Source organism: Sipha flava, unplaced genomic scaffold (genome assembly GCF_003268045.1).
Source record: "Sipha flava isolate LNK unplaced genomic scaffold, YSA_version1 253_pilon_pilon, whole genome shotgun sequence".
In the NCBI taxonomy this organism is placed as follows: domain Eukaryota; kingdom Metazoa; phylum Arthropoda; class Insecta; order Hemiptera; family Aphididae; genus Sipha; species Sipha flava.
Genome location: NW_020272905.1, coordinates 117708 through 135242, shown reverse-complemented (window position 1 = coordinate 135242; position 17535 = coordinate 117708). Strand labels below are relative to the sequence as shown.

General features: G+C 41.8%; 1 protein-coding gene across 1 annotated transcript in view; it reads left to right on the top strand.

Moving 5' to 3' along the window:
* LOC112684638 (nuclear receptor subfamily 2 group F member 1-A) overlaps positions 1–17535 on the top strand; it is a 45175-nt gene that overhangs the window by 13841 nt on the left and 13799 nt on the right. Inside the window, exons 3-4 of the mRNA XM_025556254.1 lie at positions 9545–9861; positions 10098–10356. Coding sequence (XP_025412039.1) covers positions 9545–9861; positions 10098–10356 — 576 coding nt within the window. The remainder of the gene's footprint in view (positions 1–9544; positions 9862–10097; positions 10357–17535) is intronic.

Sequence of the window (17535 nt, the reverse complement as noted above, 5' to 3'; positions counted from 1 at the left end):
GTACATTATACATAGAAAACTTTTCGACAAGTCATCATCACATCGCGTACAATTTTTTTTTTCTTTCGTTCTCTCCCCCGCAACCGTCGTACTCGTCACCTCGACGTAACCGTCTGACTGTGTACAGCACATTACACTATAACTGACTTAAAATATATATATATATATACGATTTCACGGGTTCTCCGACAGGGAATAAGACAAAAAATAAATATATATAAACGTAGATTCATATAATACACACACCTCCTACATGAGATTTGTTTTTTTACACCCGTAGAAATGTACACCAATAACTGCAGTCCGACCGCTACGGTCCGCTGGAATCCGTCCGCGTCGGACGAGCGCAATATCCGTGAAATCGTCCGATTCAAGAAGGTCGGCGACGGGAGTTTGTGTTAACGAGGGAAGAAGTGGCCGCGACTAAACGTGCCCGACGCCCGTCGCACTAATCAGTATTTTCATATAATACATTTCCCCCCCCTCCTTGGTAACCCGCAAGTGCCGTGTCCACGTACGCCAAAAACTATGATAATACCACCTTCTAAATAAGTTTCACATCGCGCCACTGCCGAATTCGAACGCGCGCACATTCGAACAAATAATACACGAAAACTCGTGATCCAAATAATATTCTGGTTTTTTTTTTTTCTTTTCTGAAGTGCCGCAACACGTCCCGATTATTATATCTAGAAACGATGACAATGAACGTTATAATATCATTACCGGGACGCCACCGTCACATAATTGTACGTTTCTGACCGTCGTTAACTATTTGTTTCGACCTTAATCCGGACAACAGAAGCGGCGCACACGATATTTTAAACTAGCGAAAAAAAGGCACACAATCCAAAACCTTTAAAAGTTGTGAGTATGTATGGCACCACGTTTTGTTGAAAATATTCAAGCGGTAAATACCGTGATCGTCGTAGTCGGTACGTCACGCGAAACCGGACCAAACGTTCACACGCATGCAATATGTATTCAAAAACTGTTTAACTAGGATGTGAGGGAAACGCGTGGCGGCCTTGAAAATGAAATGCGCACACGTCATTTATACTTTTTTTTTTCTCTGCTATCCTCTCGTCGAGCGTTGTACACACAATTACACGTATCTGCTCATTTCTTCTATCCGCTTTCCGAGCACGACCGACGTTCTTCTCCACGAAACCAATTACGAAATGATATTTTTACAATTATAATACATATATTATTATTAAAAAAACATACACAAGATGATCTCCTGGAGAAAGGAGCGGCTCCAGGGGAGGGAAGGTTAGGTGTTGGGCTAACTCTAAGCCCGTACCGTATTTATAAAAAAATTTATATTGTTAACAAAAAATGCATATTATATGGACTACTATACGACACGCACAAGTATGTAAATAGAGTCATAGAGGTACGACGGTGTATACGATGTACATGCTATCTATACTATGAAGAACCAATAAGGCTATAAATAAACTATATTAATATAAAATATACTATGGTGGTACTATGATATTATTATTTTATAATGCTCAAAACATGAATTGCGTAGCACACATTTCTGTACGGCCTAAATCGTTGTTTTCTTTTTACTATAAGATTTTGTAAAATTATAACTTTCCCTCCCCCCTAACCAAGGCTCTGGAGCCGCCCCTGGCCGAAGATAAACATACATTTTGAGCGCGCAAAAAAGCGAAGACGATGCGTGTGTACCGTAAACACATGAAAGGTTTGTGAAAACAGACGCGTACTCGTACGATAAACATAACCCGTTAATTGCTCGAGTCACGCAGCCCGTAAACACACGTACGCGTGTTCATATTACGAGTGCTAACACGCGCTAGTGCGACAGGCGACGTCGGCTATCTAATCCGTCGCGTCGTGGACTTTTACTCGATTCGCGCACGGGACCGGTTGCTCTCCCTCGGGCGACCGTCGCGGCTGATATCACTCCTACGCCGCAGCAGTACCTTACCGGCTTCTGTGCGCGCCACCCGAGCAGCCAATAGTCCGTACGCGTTCTACAAAGATAATGTAGTAATAACGATAATTATACATTCCATTCGGCGAACATTAAACGTTTATACCGACGGTCACCACGTGCGCACATACATAGATATCATTTTATCGAACCGAATTATCCATAAATCGTGTTTATAGGTATTCGAAAACGAAAACCAAAGCTGTATTCACTGCGCAGACACTGAGTTAGACGAAGCCAATATTATTATAATATTATCGTACGATTTTTTTCCTTTTTTTTTTTATTTTCTATTCGTATACGGGTAGGTGTACATTTGAATCTCTCGCGTGCCGGTATTGTAGACATTTCTCTTGAGTATTATTACTTTTTTTTTTCCACATTGGTCGTGACAGAAAAAATGTATTACGTCATCGTCCGATCGACCGCCGCCGCCGCTGCAACTCCACAACCGCCGTCGTGGCGGCGCGTATTCGTTGGATGAATCGTTTATCGTGCGGCGTATCTCATTTTGTTGTATCTCTCTCTGGCACACGCACTCTACCCTTTTTATCTCGCGATATACCTATAGTATAATATTCGCTAAAAACCAACCGGCGCGGACTAGTTACGTTATTGCTTATGTTATTATTATTTACCATTACTACTATTGTACGCTGCAGCGTTGTGCAACCGCAGACGTCTCGTTAATCACTCAGCCAATATAATATTATATTATATGTGTATGATTCCTATAACTGAAATATTAATGCGTGGGTGATATTTCGTTTATACCGTTACAAAATATTAGGTATATGATTTCTAAACCACGATCCTCACGGTACGAGTCATACAAACTCGGTCAACAAATTACAAAAACAATTACACGTCGTTATTATTGTTGTTATCGATATTATTTTCGTTATATTTCATCTTGTTCGAGTGCATTTTTTATTTATCATTTTTTACCACTTTCATACTACGCTGCTACTACTCGGAATCCGGAAACACGTGTTTACGTACATCTTCAAATGGTCCCGTTAGTGTTTCACCACGCCAAACATATTATTTCATTCTGAAATTTCGCAATTACAGTTACGATCCGAATGCGTATCAGCTGCAGTACACGAAGGTACAAAAAAAAATAATCGTACCGTTGAAATGTAATATTATTACAGTGTATTCAGACGTGGTTCGCGTATCTACGCCTATACTTGGTCTCTTAACAGATTGATACATGTAACGCGCAGGTGACTTGCAGAATATTTATAATATAATGCAGTGGCCTATGGTAGAAATGCGTTTGGCGCTGCCGAGAACACGCGAAGCGGATCAACTCGTTTTGCAATCTTTAATGCACAATTATGTACGTTCGGAGGACTAATGTTATTTTGTTTTCAATTCATTGCGATAAAAGCGTAATATTGCACAATTACGTGGTATGTGCATACTATAAATAGGTGCGTACAACGCGCGATGTCCATAAATTTCGGCCGCCGCCGATTCGCTGGTGGATTCCGTTTGTAATAAGCGCGGAAGAATTTTTTTTTTTTTAAAAAGCAACAAACTCGCCGAAGGCCCTGGGGCGGCGAATACGACATCGTCCGTCGCTGGAGACAAATATCATTGAATATTTATTGTAATCCTCTTGGAAATAAATTGCGTATACTCATACACACACACACACTCACACGCATATACATATCCAAAAGACGACGTTTTGTACGTATATTATCTGATCAGTGAAATCTTTTGTGTGCCAATCGATGGTATTACCTAGTCATTCGGAGTCGTTTTACATTCAAAAACATCATTATATCATATTAACGTTAATGCTGCGTTGTAGGTGTATTTATAATAATCAACGATAACAAGATGACTCCAAAGTCCACAAGGACTTTTGTCATGTGCGAAGAAGATAATAATACCTATATTTATTTGGTGAAAAGCGATACAAACGTCCTGTTCCGGTTCATTAAACACTTGTTCCTCGCGCGGTAAACGATAACAAAATGCGAACTCAAACAAACAGGAACATAATAAAATTCTGAACTTGGCGTTCTGAGGCACAAGCGTATAATATGAATGAATATATAGTCGTGTTGTTTCAGAGATAATAATATATTTGTAATGTAAATTGTCAATATTTTGCAATTGGAAATAAAATAACTGCAATAACCTAAAAGTATTTAAGACATTGAAATTTAATCAAATGTGTCAATATATAAATAAATAAAGAAAAGTATTATATTAAATTTAATACTTTTTTTTATTTATTTACAAATTTTGTAAAGTATGACAGATATCTAATTTTAATTTTAATTTAATAATTTTTAATTTTTATTTTATTTTATTAAAATATAAATATTTAAACATATTTCAAATATTAGAAGGTTATTTGCAATGTGTATACAGCGAGCAATCCGTTAGGTGTTACAGCTGTTTTAACGGTTTGCTTCTACTTAGGATGTTGAAGGTAAACTAGGTTTTTCGTAGAATATTGTGTCATCAGAAAAGAGTAGTTTTTTAATCCGGATGTTATGACGTATAATGTATGCATACAACAAATAAATGAGGAGAATAAAAGGAACCTTGAGGTATTCCTTCATGTATAATTGTATGTGATATACTACTATTTCTGAGGAAGAAAAATTAACTATGTTTATTGTCTGGCTCGGTACTTATTTTCAACATTTGTGTGCGTTTCTATAGAAGGGCCTGTCAACTCCATACCGTACAAAAAACTTTGTCGGAAACTGTTTTCTTTACAAATCTTTACTACGGCAGGAGTTTTTCTTCTTTTGTTTATGTATTGATAAGTTCATTGATCACAATAAAAAGCTGGGTAGTAATTTTGTTGTGTGGTATTCTAATTTATGCACTTTTTTGGTTAGATTAGCCTGTTTAGTATTTTTGAGCAATGTGGAAGGTTAGGATTCTAGGAAGTTGTTGCGTGTATTCAAGTATAGTGTTAATTAATTATAGATTTAATTTAATTATAGATAATTTGTCGTCTGCCTTCACTTCGTTGATGGGTCCGCGTAGTAAGTTCTTTCTCTGAAAAGCGTTAAAAATTTAGATTCCGCGTCATGCCCATGACCATCTCCTGCGCAGTCCTACGACAACGCTGTCGTCATGACGTGATTATATACTTAAAACTAAAAAATCCCCGGTGAGCTGAAACACCGACATTTGATTGTTACAATCGTTCAATTATTACCTCGCCACGGTATTGTATCATTACAACGCGTGCTTAAGGTTTTACTACGTATAATATGTCGGTGGACACGTATCTATAGGTATTATATTTTTGTAGATGTGTATCCACCGGTGGTTTACGGGTCGTAAAAATGAGAAGAAAATCGAAAGTGATATTACAGTTTGTGGCATATACATATATATGCGTACGCGTACGTCGCGGGTCGATCGAGTGTCGGAGGCGGCGGCGCGGGACCGAAGAGAGAAGTTGAACCTGTTTACGTGTACGCGCAGCACACGAAGGTGAAGGCCGCCGCAGATACGCGCTCTCTCGCATTGCTGCACAGTCCTATACCGTAGTCTACTCCGACTGCACCTTATGAGAACTATACTATTATTATTTTTACAAGAACGCGCAGCGCAGCTCAACTCGCGGACTCTCGTGATGGCTGGTTGGTGTATACAGCTCGTTATATTGTTACCCAAGCGTAAAGGAAAAAAGGAAAAAACCTCAATTTTTATTTTTTTCAATTACAACGATTGAAAAGTCATACCCAACATCTATTCACACGCACACACGCATACACATTTACGCACACCACACTGTGGTGGTCTTTTATACATGACGTATATCGTTCTCGTCTACGCGTTAAAATATTACGTTCGTGTGCGATTGGTCAATTCACGACAATGACGATGACATTGTACGACACACGTACGTGTAACACACCATTTTCTCGTTATTGTCACCGGTGCACGGCTCGTCGGCGGTGTAGCCTGTGAAAAATGGATTCTTCATGCGAAAAACGACGTGTCGTCGGGAAAATCTCTCGTCGCGGTAACGTGTCGCGGAGAGGATACGCGTAACAACACCGTCGCATTATAATAATGCATGTGTACGGTTATTATTGTGCCACGTCGTCGTCAAACGAAACCGAAGGCCCACCCATGGCGGTCGTTCGGACGGCCGAGACGACGGTGACGACGAATTAGAGACGACGACGACGACGTTGCGATGTAGTAGGAATCGATTCGAACACGGTGTATTACACATCCACTTGATACCGAAACGACACACGTTAATAGGGTTGTCCCCCTCGGTCCGCCCGGCCGTCCGCGGACTGACGAAAAACGTATTAACCGCTGTCCTTCCTCTGTACCGTTGCTGGGCTCGTACCTATATGACGTGCGCGAGCGGTGCGAAAGTCTTCACCCGAACAAATCGTTTTCGGTCGTCGACTGGTAGGCGCATGGTTTTACCAACGACCACTATGATAAAAGGTCTATACAACGAGTGTTCGAGGATTGGTGTGTGTGCGTGTGAGTATTAAACTACTACGCGTCCATTCCTTAACGCAAACGATGAGAGTTTTCTTTCTTCCTTAGAAACACGTATGATACAAACGACTTGTTCGTAATATAGTTGAAAACGCGAAAACAAGTTGAAATATGAGTCAATATGAGTATTCGTTGTACCCGTGTGAAAATGCTTACCGTGCTAATTTTCATGTGTTACATTGGCTATACATAACACTAAATAGATATAATATGTTAAAACTTATCATTTACGATATTATGTATATCTATATTACTACAGTAATAATAACTCGCGTGTATGAATTCGTGGGCTTTCATTAGTGTCGCATAAAGCGGGGGAGGTGAAAGGGTCTCGTGGCAGAGGTCTTATACGAGTTGAAGCGCATTAAAATCACTCGTCGGGCATTGTTCGGTAACTATATGCACACTACTATAATATTATAATATTTGCTACCGCCACCGATGATGGTATCGTTAAAAATATAACGTGCGTGTAATGGACGGAACGGACCTTTTTTAGAAGACCTCCATTGTCTTTGTATAGGAAAGTTCATCGTTGAATCAATCCATCTGTCTTTTCTCCTCTCTTCCCTCTTTGATTCTATTATTTTTACATATGTCTTGAATATATATATATGTATATCATTATAATACGCGTGTGTATGTGAGTGTAAATGACTGACCGCCAAAAAAAGAAAAAATAATAATAATAGTAAAATAAACACACGGTGATCGAGCACAATTTACTTCTATGCTGTACCTATACATTTTTTTTATTAATAATCAAACGGAAGAGTAAAAAGAAGAAAAGAGTGGTAACCATTAATTGGAACCATGACTGTTAGTTTTTTCATAAGTATTTATCCAGCCACTAAGCCATCGAAATCCGTTTCTTTGTAGCTATAACTGTAGAGCTTAGTTGTCCAAAATAAACATTACGACGACAGTCTCGTTTTTGTCGTGTTTCATATTGTTTTCGACTTTTCGTTGAAACGATGCACGGAAAGAATGAAAAATCATCTAAATCGAATGCAATGTAGAATATTATAAGATGATAAAGTTTTTATGTTTCTCGAAATTATATTCGTAAAGAACATAAATTAATACATCTGTATAATCTCATTGTCGGCGGTTAAACAATGTATAGGAACTAATGTCGTTTACACTCATGATTCATGACGTTTGCCGTTATAAAATTTTTTTTTTTTTTTATATATGTGTATGCTACTCGACGTAAACGTAAGATTGTATCTTTGGGAAAAAAATTGGAATAATAATACTTTTTTATCGACACTGCGGGGACTATCGGTCCCGCGGGAGCTCTGACGTTAAAAATAATAACTATGCTGATACGACGTTTGATGCGCGTTAATTTATACACTGTGGGGAGATTTTCAAAAATCTTGTGTAGAACGCTTTGGAAACCACGACAGCGGCCGTTGGAGGGGTCGCAATACGCGTTCATCTTCGATTTTTTTTAACTCGAGACTCGGGACAGCGGTGTAAAATATTATCTCACAATAGGGTCATGCGTGACAGATGTCCGGAAAGCAAGGAGGGATGATTAATTTAGATTTTTCGTCTACCGTTTAACGGAATGTGATGAAACTTTATCGGACCTATTCCCTCTTAACATCATGTTCTACTTAAAATATCCGTCCGTACAAAGAAAACACGTTTCGCGAAAATTCCAAACGAGCTGGCGCGAAAGAAAGAAAAAACCACTATCGCCACTGTCGTCCCACAGGGCAACGGCAGGTCACCACCCCGTAAATAACAAACACGCATACACACACATGCATAAATACATGCAGGGACGTTTCCGTGGGATCGATAACTGGATATAAACGGGTTCGGCGATCGGCGACGAGAATATCGGTTTGTTCCTATAACCATTATTATTGTTATTATTAAATTCCCATGCACATTCTCGTACGGGACATCTTCACACGGGACGACTACTTAGTTGTATCGGTATCGGTCAAGGGTTCGAACTCGTTCGATCAGTTATTACGGGGCAGTGTACCTAACTATTATGCATGAGAAATCGGGCCAAAAACCGGACATGCTGTCCGCGACAGCTGCGATCACGTATCGGCTCGAAGGGCGGTTTTTGGTGGGATTTCTCGCGTATTATACAAACCGTTCGATCTAATGATGAAGGGCATATGATATATTGTACATATTTATATTGATAAACGTTCGTTTGGCTTTCTCTCTGTTTGTTATACTAATGTTTGCAATATAAATATGTTATATTGAATAATATTAAAATAATGTTGCTGTAAAAAAATAATACTAAAAGATTTTACGCCTCTTAAGTTTAGAATATTGAAACTATCATTTTGTATACAGCTGTAACCGATGGCCGTATTACTAATCCGTTTTTGCGTACGCCTGCACAAGGTTTACGCAGAGTTTTGAGAACTATCGTATACCCAGTGTTTTAGATACACTGAATACCTACTGGACGATTATATAATATTCAACGAGTCCCCCTTCATCTATTAGTTCGAATTTATTCCATAAAAAGTAAATCGCTGGTGTACGGTTTACACGTGTCGTTATACGGTGGACGAATCGATATAATACGACGAAGTCATTATCATCTGAATGAAATCGTTTGACGATTAAAAAAAAAAAACCAAAACTATTATATTATTTAAATTTCATGCGATATAATCATTTTGCCTCGAACACGTTCCAAAACCGTTTACAAAATCGTTTTAATACAAATAGTGTCGTGTAATGTGTTCATTTAAAAAGTGGTCAGATTACGATCGGGTGATTATATACGTGATATACATACGAATAACGGTTGCGGTGTGCGGGAGAAAAGATAATTATTATGAGACGTGTGTCTAACAGTCACAATGACTATTATTTCTAACAACAGGAGTTATTAATTTAATTACTATTGTTAGTATTATTAATTAGTAAAAAACTTAAGAAAATAATTTGAACATCGAAAATTTTTCGTTTCCTACATATTATTACGATGTACCTATACGCAATCGCAACGATTACAGTATATATACCTAGTTAACATTTTAATTATAATATATATTTATGTTTCCACAGCCGTGCAGAGAGGTCGAGTTCCGGCCAGCCAGCCTCTCGGGCTCACGGCAGTACCCGGTCAGTTGTGCTTGACCAACGGTGACGCAGCTGCGGCCGCGGCGGCCGCTGTGGGTGCCGTCGGCCTGAACGGCCACTCGTACCTGTCGTCTTATATATCGCTTCTGTTGCGTGCCGAACCGTACCCGACTTCCAGGTACGGCCAGTGCATGCAACCCAACAACATCATGGGCATAGACAACATATGCGAACTGGCCGCCAGGCTTTTGTTCAGCGCCGTCGAGTGGGCCCGGAACATACCCTTCTTTCCCGACTTACAGGTGAGTGTTACGCTCGATAGTGACGTCCAACCGGGTAGCATGTTAACAATTGTCTACGGGTGTTATTTTTTTGACAAAAACCGCCGTTTGGGGTTCCGTTAATTTCTATTGCAAATGCTTATACACCTGTGCTATGTCGATTTCTATTTAACAGCCTTATGTGCGCTGAAATACGACATATGATCGTAGCAATGTTGTCGCGTTACGCAGTCACTCGAATTTCACGTGTATTTCAGGTGACCGACCAGGTGGCTCTGTTAAGGCTCGTTTGGAGTGAACTTTTTGTGCTGAACGCATCCCAGTGTTCTATGCCTCTACACGTAGCCCCTCTGTTGGCCGCCGCCGGGCTGCACGCGTCACCGATGGCCGCGGACCGTGTGGTCGCCTTCATGGACCACATACGCATATTCCAGGAACAGGTGGAGAAACTCAAAGCCCTGCATGTTGACGCAGCCGAGTACAGTTGCCTGAAAGCAATCGTCCTGTTCACCACCGGTAAGACCATTGGTTTATTATCTATGCTATGTCGTTCCCGCACGAAAACCCTGTGGAGTATGTCTTAACGACTGTTGGCATATCTCCGCGATAGGTTGTTTAGAAAGTAATTTACTTTTTGTTATGCGTACATGGTCGACGTTTCGCTACGATCGGCCGTCACGTAGCCCAAAGTCGGGAGACGATACTACGCTCGACGTCTAGAAAGTCGCAAGAATCGTTTTAACAATAATGCATATTAAATATATAAATATATATATATAAACACAACCGTCTTTGTAGTCTTCATTTGGCCGCTGGGCACGCAAATCGTGGTCTATCTGTCCTAGCTTTCACTCGGGCGGCTAAACGTCATTGCGAAGACGATTTTCTGCTCGGACGACGGTATGGATATTATTTTACGCTTGTCGTATCTTCTTTTCCAACGTACGTGCACGCACGTCCTTATACGGGGCGAGTTTCGCATCGCCGACGCGTCAAAAATGAAAAACAAAACTACTTAACTCTTCCACGTTGTCTACGAACCATCGATCAGTCGGAAATTGCCAAAGGCCGCGGGCGTTTTAAATATTTCTCCACTGCAGCATTTCCCGTCTGGAAATCGCAAAACGAGTATTGAAATATCGTTGTTTCTTGGTTCCGCCGTGCATTGTTCGCTATTAATGTTAGTTAATATTATCATTACGTATCATTACGTCACGCCGATTGACGTTTATTATTGCATACGACTAATCGTATTAATGAATATCGCCGCCACCCCTCCGCCCTGTACAATACTTGCACAATCCAACCGTGTCCCGTACAACGATAATAGTACCGATAATAATAATTGATCGATCGGCCGGTGAGTATTTATCGTGCGATATAAATCTTGCGGTGTGTGTTGGTGTCGTTTTAAAAACTTCATCTCGTGCACAGATATCGTTGTAACAGTACGGCGTTCTCCCGCGAAAGGTTTTCGCGCCGACCGTCGTCGTCGCCGTAACAACGTTTTTGTCCGCGTCGGCCGACGGAGACGACGCTGCTGAAACCCGTGCCCCGCGGTCAGCCGACGTCCGCGGTGACCGCGGAAACACGGGTTTAGGCGTACGGACGGGTCACGACGGTCGCCGCTGGGCACGTCATGTACCGATAGACGTTCGTCGTGCGTGCGCGCGCGCGAAAATACGCCGTCGTTTCGTTCCTCCGCGCGATTTGTTGTACGTCCGCCCGCACTCGTCGCCGCCACCGCCGCCGCCGCCGTCATCGGTCCACGCGCGTAACGTCCTACTTTTCCACGCGCGCGCTCATCCCGGATCCGACTCGGAGATCGCAATCGCCGACGCGTCCTACATTTAATGCACAATTATAAACCGATACTGTTTCCCACGATCTACGCCTCGAATAAGGGACCGCCGCCTAACGATCGCTAATGCGCGCCGGTGTTTTTCTTATCGTTTTTGAACGTCGGAATTCGGTACCGTTGCGGTCGTGGGTCGCGCGACAGTTGATTTCTACTGCGGTTCGGAAGATCGAAATATTAGATACACGAGGGCTGGAGAGGAAATAAAATCAATTTTATTATTTCCAATAAAACTAAATGGTGTTTTCATTTTATTACTATCAACGAAGAAGATTAATATATTAAAGCAAGACGTGTTGACCGGTGGTCCAGTTTTCTGCCTCCCGCGATTCGCAAGTTGCCGACCAATGCCGCAGACGGAATTTTGCTATAAGTGTTATTGTAGTATTGCCGACGACCCACGTGGACTTAAATGACAGTTGCATTTATATACTAGTGAAAGTGCACGCGTAAATCAAAATAAAATAAAACGCTGGATGGCGGCGGCGCACGGTGTGTACGAAAAATACGTTTTTACACGCGTATTATAATATTATTAATTTAATGCGAGATCGATGCAGCGTTTTGTTTTTCAATTACTGGCGTGGACTTGCGCAGAACCAGTTGTTTGCCGCGCGCGTGTGGTATCATCGACTAATAAATAATTGCGACTCGACCGGTGCGCAGACAATACTATTCTTCCGCGCTGCGGCGGTCGTCATTAAGATACCCAAAGTCTTTTGTTCTCACCCGTAGAACGCGACCTGCACGCTGGTATAATGAGAGATCAGTTGGCCGCGATAACGAGTTCGTTTCGTTTTCACATAGATAATAATAATAATAATAATAATAATAATAATAATAATAACAATAATAATAATGATAACTACAATGAATTTCGTTTTCAAAACGGTGAGGTTACAAAGCCTATACGTTCGATTAAGGACATGGGTTCCGCGTGCCAAAATCGAAAAATCTGTACCGAAGAGTAATCGAAGTGAATCTTTCGAGACACTTTTTTTGCTCTTTGTCGTTAGATCCGTCGCGATTCTCTGCGATCAATCAATCAAAACTCATCAATCGATTTTCGTTCTGCGCGCGAGACTCGTCGAAGAATACGTCGGCGGCTGTGACGGCACGCGTGTTGCACTATCCGTGGGAAAGTACCTGTAGTAATATAATAATATACATAGGCGTTATTTTCTGATTATATATTTTTGAAATCTCGTAAACACGCGCGTCCGCAGAACGAATTTCGAAATTTACATCGCCCGTGCGCGCGTTATAAAATATTATATTATAATACTTATATTATTACATATCGTGTACCGACTATACGCGACGACGACGACGATTGATTAATGGATCGGGGTTACACGAAACGTGATCACGGGAAGCAAAAATCACGGGCACAAGACGTGTTACATATATATCTTTATGTACGTAATCCACTATCGCGAAAACCGGGCCGAAGACACCTGCAGCGGTAGCGGTCGCTGCCGTTGTGGTGCAGGCGCGCGAACACGAGTTTTACACCTTGAGTCGACCGTGTACACCATATTTTTCATATTATTTGTATACGTATTCGTATAAACGTTAAACATACGCGTATCGTAATAACGTTGTTGTACGTTCGTACCAATATCGCGTATCCTACTACTACTACTACTACTACAGTTATTCCAAGCAACGCGCGCGTTTTCTAGTTTTCAACGCTTCGGGTTAAAAACGACCGAACGGACGGCGGCGGCGGTGGTGGCAGTCGTTAGCAACAAACGCGGCGGCGTTACACGATAAATCCTTGTGACCCAGTGGCCCGTCCGACGGCAGAGGTCAGCAGCGCAGCACCACCGCACAACTGACGCGCGTGGGCGTGTGCGACGTGCGTATGTGTGTTCTGCTCCTGCGTGTTATTAACATACGCACACGTGTATTATAAACCTGAATGCGTTACAAGTGTGTGTGTGTGTGTGTGTGTGTGTGTGTGTGTGTGTGTGTGTACTTAGCGTATATGCGCGCAAGTAAACGACCAAATGCGCCGACCGTGTGTTAAATACCTACGGTGAAATATACGCGTTTACACGAGCGCGAGCGATCGGACTTCATCATTATTATTATTATATTATTATTATTATTATTCAATTAAAACAGATCCGTTTACCGAACGGTGTACGCCGGGGCACGTGCACACACATGACCCCCGAGGTGTAAATCAAACTGATTCCATACACCGGGACGCATTATTATTATTATTATTATTTATTACGCGGAGAAGTAGGAGAAACGAACGTGTTCGGTTACGGTTCAAAGGTTTTCCAAATATTTGAGACGTTTCGTTTTAAAGCTTTTCGTTCATCAAAAGTAGTTGATCGCGTCGATGTACCACTCGGTAAACGTGTACGGATCGTGCGATGGCAAAGGTAACAACAATTTCATATGAACAGTCCATGCGACCCGAAAACACGTAACGAAATACTGTTTTATTTTATTTTTTATTTTTTACAGTTTATAACAATTATTTACTGTAACGAGTTAAGACCGTAACTGCGTGTTATAAAAAGTAGTTTTTTTTTTTTTAAAATTAAAATTTAATGAACACTGTGCGCGCACGTGCTGGAAAGTAGAGTAGATACTTCACAAATGAGATGTAATAGATATTATTATTGTATATATTATTTTATACCTTTAAATCTACCTAGAAGTAATGTGGTAACACGTTAAGAAGTCCACATTTTAATTTCGACCGTATTACTCGGTTTAAAAGTTTGCATTATCTTAGCCATTTTGCCGCTTAAATATTATATATTCCTCAAAACCAATAATACGATTATAAGACAAGTACCATATACATTATTATAATCATTCAAATTTAATATATCTGCCCGAAAATTACAAAAGGACTAATTATAGTTGACAAGTTTTTAACTTTACCCAAAAGGATATGTAAGTCGTACGAAATTTGTTGAAAAGTTAACTTTTATATATTAGTTATTTGTCTAAGGAGCTATTATGATCAGTCAAGTGTGATCAAGTGCGGCTATTATCCTGTCAGATTATTTACGCTTAGGTCGCGTTCAAATCCAACCGATTTACAAGAAAATGAGTTAATATTGATTTTTTTTTCTAATTGGTAGTTCGGCGTCAGTGTATATACTTATATACGAAAGACGCGATAGGTAAAAAAAAAACGGAATCCTTTCACCGAGACCGTGTGCCACGCTCATTAAATACTTATTATTATACGGTTTGTGATCGAAACACTATTCTCTCTTTTACTCTTATTATTTATCCAGCGTCTCTCTTCGAATCGTTCTCTTTCCGCTCGGTAGTAGTCATCAGTTGCAGCAAAATTACACTAACTCGCGTATTATACACACGTGTATGCGTGTACTTTAATGCGATACGTGCGGCGAGCAAGTGTGCGGAAAGTGACTTAACGACCTGGCGCATCGAGGCTAATTGAAACAACACTTATCTGACCGCAAAAGAAAATTAAAATAAGAAGAAAAAAAAACAATACCGCTAATGCACGTTTCCGTAAATGTCAAACGAGCATTTAACAACACGTTACGTTAACGTCGATTGGACTTTTCTCTACGTGCGCCACCTGCGCAGAGTCGCGCGCGGTCCACTTGCGCGCGCACAGTCGGTACTGTGTTTAAACGCCGCGGCAAAAGGCTGGGAAGAACGCGACCGATTTCACGGAAGAAAACGGTTTCACACGCCCGCGATCGCGACGCGCGTAACAATGCTGGCGCGACATTATCCGCGCACGTCCTGTATTGTATGCGCGGACGAAATAGAGACGAACGGAAGCGTTGTATGAATCACATTCATGATCTTCGGTATAAGGTACACATTGTGCGTGCGTGCGTGCGTGCGTGTTACGGTGTCCGTCCTCGGGGCGCGAGTTGATATCTGTATATTTTTATTGTAATACACCGTCGTAAAAAGGTCACGTGTGACTCCGTGTCGGAAAATACGTGAATACGTAGATATTTCGTTCGGCTTCGGTCGCGGCATTGGAAGGCCACGGGGGAGGAGAGGAGTAAAAAACAAATTGGGTTCTCACGATATGGTCAAATTGTTCGGACGTGTCAGCGTCACGGTGATGATGGCCGGTAAGGCCGTCGGCGAACGAATCGCGGGCGTTAACAACGACGCGCGCCCGCTGCCGCGGTGATCGGACGTGGGGAGAAGACATGCCGGATCGGACACGGTCGCCGTCCGCCGACGTGCTCGATAATGATACGTTTGCCGGTTGGAGATATATGTTTTTACGTACGGAACACATCGTTGTCGTATGCGCGTTGCATTGCGTTTTTTACGTCGTGCGCACGCGCTTCGCCGGTGCTGCAGTGCGACGACCGAATCGGCGACACCGGGGTCGTGTTTACACACGCGCGTCTTTTGTTCCAACGCGTTCGCCGCGCGTCGAATGTGCAACACGTAAATCTGCGTTACGGCGTTATCTGGAACCGGTGCAACCGGACCGGTTGTTAAAGCGCGCGCGTTGCGATACACGTGCACGGACTACTCTGGTTACACGCGTGCAGGGCGAAAGCGTAGGCGTAAGTTAGACTCTAGTTTTCATTTTTTTTTTTCGCACATATACAGTAATTAACATACACCGCCGCACCGCTGTTAGGCTGAGATTATCCACGAGCGATTAAACCGGACCGGCGGCGAACGTACTATGTGCGAAGGGTCGTCGCGCCGACGCAACCGGGCGGCTTCGTTGAAATGAAAGTCACACCGGCTGCGGCAGAGACGTGTCCCCTCCCCCTCACCAACGCCCCCGATTGATATGTCCGAATCGCGTACCTATTGTAAACGCTCTCGTTCTTACATAATAAGCGTGGTCGATAATCTATCGTTTCTTTTCTATGATACACTCGACGGTAATTTTTATCCACCACGTTCACGACTCTCGAACGGGTACAAGAACGTTTCGTTATTTTATCCATCTACGACGAGACTTACGACTCGTACCGCAGAGCTTATGAGTATTATCGTTTTAATACACACGTTGACCGCGTATAACAAAATAAAAACTAAGAAAAATAACTACTCGATGTATATTTGTGCGCGTTTTCGTTTAGTTAAAAGAATTCCTCTCATGAAATTGGTAGAAATCATATTATTGATTTAAATCTGCGGCTGGCCGACCACTGCGTAATCGTTTTATTTTTTTTTTTTCGAAATATTACTATGCGCACATTAACGTCGATCACGACTCGGCGATCCGATCGTGTGCGTATAATATGATATTATATTGCATGTACATCAATGCTTAGTGTTTTACTTAACATCGCCTCGTCGAAATCTCAACTCCGTACGCGTATTTACCCCTCCGCGAAACGAGCATTCGACGGGCCATTTGAATAAAACCAGTGGAATTCTTTACGAAATCGTAAAAGGAGGGTGTAAGAGATAAGGCCTTTTCTCCGGCGAGAACCCCTCGACCAGATAAACGCGCGCACAACCCTCGTATAGTGTGCGGCCGATAACAATCCCCTGTAGCCAGTAAAGGTTGCGGTCATTTCTCGTGGGTCCCTGTTTGCTGCGCTCTCCCCGCTCGCCGTTTCCTTCCGGTCCGACACTTAACGTGCGGCGGAGAGCGACCGGTCATAACATAAAAGCCCGTTTTCATAACACTGTGCGTCGGCGACGGCAGCGATATTATAATATAATAGTTGTAATAAGCGGCGAGTATATATAAAACAATATATTATCTTGTGCAAACGTCAACGCGATAGTGTTTCTTTTTTTGTTTTCTCGCGCAATATTTTTCTTTTCCGTGTTTTACTCCTTGTTATACAATGTTCTACCGTCGAAAAGTGCTGCGAGTGAAAACA